Genomic DNA, 2122 nt, shown 5'->3' with positions numbered 1-2122 from the left:
ATCTCTTCAAGTCCTTTGCCCAGTTTTTAATTGAGTTATTTATCTTTTGTCATTGAGTTGTAAGAATTCTTTGTGTATTCTGGACTCAAGTCCTTTATCGGATTTATGATTTGCAAATATTTTCTCCCATTCTGTGGGTTTTCTTTTCACTTTTTGATGGTAGTTTATAGAACAAACATTTTTCATTTTGATGAAGTCCAATTTATCTTTTTCTTTTATACTTGTGTTTTTGGTACTATAGCTAAGAAACCATTACCTAACCTAATATCATGAAGATTTACTCCTATATCTTCTTCTAAGAGTTTTATAGGTCTTACATTTAGGTTCATGATTCATTTTGAGTCAATTTTGTAAATGGTGTGAGGAAGGGGTCCAAGAGCTGAAAGAGGATGAAGTATATTTATAGTTTGTTATATTAACCTTCCTATTTACCATTTGTGGTTCTCTCCATTCCTTCCTGTGGATTTACCATCTGGGGTTATTTCCTTACACTAATACAGCTTCGTTTCTGCCTGTATCCTTTGTGCTGTTATTGTTCAAATATATCACATTTTTATATGTTTTAGGTCTCAAATACATATGTATTTTTTGAAATTGCCTTTTAAATCGTAAAGAGGAGACTATGCAATTATACTATCTTTTTATAATTACTACATAAGTACCTTTACTTATGCTATTAGTTTTCTTCATGTGGATTTGAGACTGATCAAATCAAAATGTACTTAAATGCATAATTTTATCTAAAAGGAAAAAAATAAAAAGCCAAGCCTAAGAAATCCAAATAAGTAAAGCATATGTCTTAATAAAGGAAGGAAGGAGTGGAGGGAGGAAAGAAGGAAAAGAGACGGTTATATACAGACTGTAACTTCTGAACTGGATGAAAACATCACGGTTGATAAAAAAAAAATCAGAATTTTGTGATTCCCCTCATTCCTTTGAAAATCCAAACATTACTTTTAGAACCGCACTGAAACTGGGAGAGATGTGAGGGCTGCGAGGCCCCAGTAGTCCAGAAGCCCAGGGATCCCTAGGTTCAATTGGTCCTTCCCAACCCAGGACCGGGCCAAAGCCGAGGCCCTGAACAAGCAACTCCGGAAGCAGCTGTCCGAGTTCCGAGCGCCACCGGTGATGCTGTACGTCAAGCAGAAGGCCATAAATGGGGACCTGGAGAAGACCATCAAGATGTGGGAAAGGAAAGTGGAGATCGCGGAGGTGAGTCGCAGAAAAGCGCAAGACGGGCAGGCTCCCATGCCCTTCACAATTTTGTTTAGGATTTTGGTTTTTGAGCTAAGGATACAGATATTTGGACATGTAACATCCGTGCAGAATCTCAGCAGTTGCTCCAACTCTTTACCAAAATGAAAAATGATGTTTAAAAAAAAAAAAATACCATTTCATTGTCAGGCACGGGGATTATTCAGGTTGTTAGGGAGAGATTGCGGGAATAGGATGTTTTAGTTGCTGGTTTTCTTAACGGATTACGGTAGTTTCTTAATCTCTCCCCCCACCATCATGATTTAGTGATTGCTATTTTATACATGGAGAAGCCAGTTTTTTTTAAAAAAATCAGATAATAAAGGATTTTTAATATCACTCAGAACCCGATTCCAGGCATTTACACAGTTGTTGTGGGCCTCTTCATTTTTGACTAACCCCGCAGCCTCTTTACATGATACAGTGGGCACAGAGGCACGCGTGCCCCTTGTGAGCTGTGGAAGTGTGCAAACAGAGTGCCGGCGTCAGGAAAGAGAAAAAGCACCGAGGCTGCCCCAGGCCAGGTTGCATCCTGAGCGCACTTAAGACATCATTAGAGGCGTTTCAAAACCCAGTCAGGTCGCTTGGGAAGCATGGCGTTTTCACATCTAGACCCTGGCTCCATTTCCTGGGGTCACTTGGTGGCAGGAAGTAAATTAGGATCCAAACTTGGGCCTGTCAGATCTGGAGCTGAGAAGTAGCAGAGAATCACAGCAGGAACCTGCCACTTCTCACTTTTCTCAGCAGAAACAAGTTCTTTGGAAGAATCTTCCTCATGCCCCTAGGGTACCGCCCGCACAGGGGCATCCGCTCCATCACAGGGCTGGATGTGGGTTGTATTCTGAATAGTCACAATCGGTTTTTCCCA

At 40.5% G+C, this 2122-nt stretch overlaps 1 protein-coding gene across 1 annotated transcript in view; it reads left to right on the top strand.

Annotated features, from left to right (window-relative positions):
- Positions 1 to 1412, top strand: part of CCDC113 (coiled-coil domain containing 113) — a 16892-nt gene extending 15480 nt beyond the window's left edge. Inside the window, exon 7 of the mRNA XM_011379957.2 lies at positions 1057 to 1412. Coding sequence (XP_011378259.1) covers positions 1057 to 1362 — 306 coding nt within the window. The 3' untranslated portion in view covers positions 1363 to 1412. The remainder of the gene's footprint in view (positions 1 to 1056) is intronic.
- Positions 1413 to 2122: the final 710 nt, after the last annotated feature.

Source organism: Pteropus vampyrus, unplaced genomic scaffold, assembly GCF_000151845.1.
Source record: "Pteropus vampyrus isolate Shadow unplaced genomic scaffold, Pvam_2.0 Scaffold379, whole genome shotgun sequence".
NCBI classification, from domain to species: domain Eukaryota; kingdom Metazoa; phylum Chordata; class Mammalia; order Chiroptera; family Pteropodidae; genus Pteropus; species Pteropus vampyrus.
This window is presented reverse-complemented; position numbering and strand designations above follow the sequence as displayed.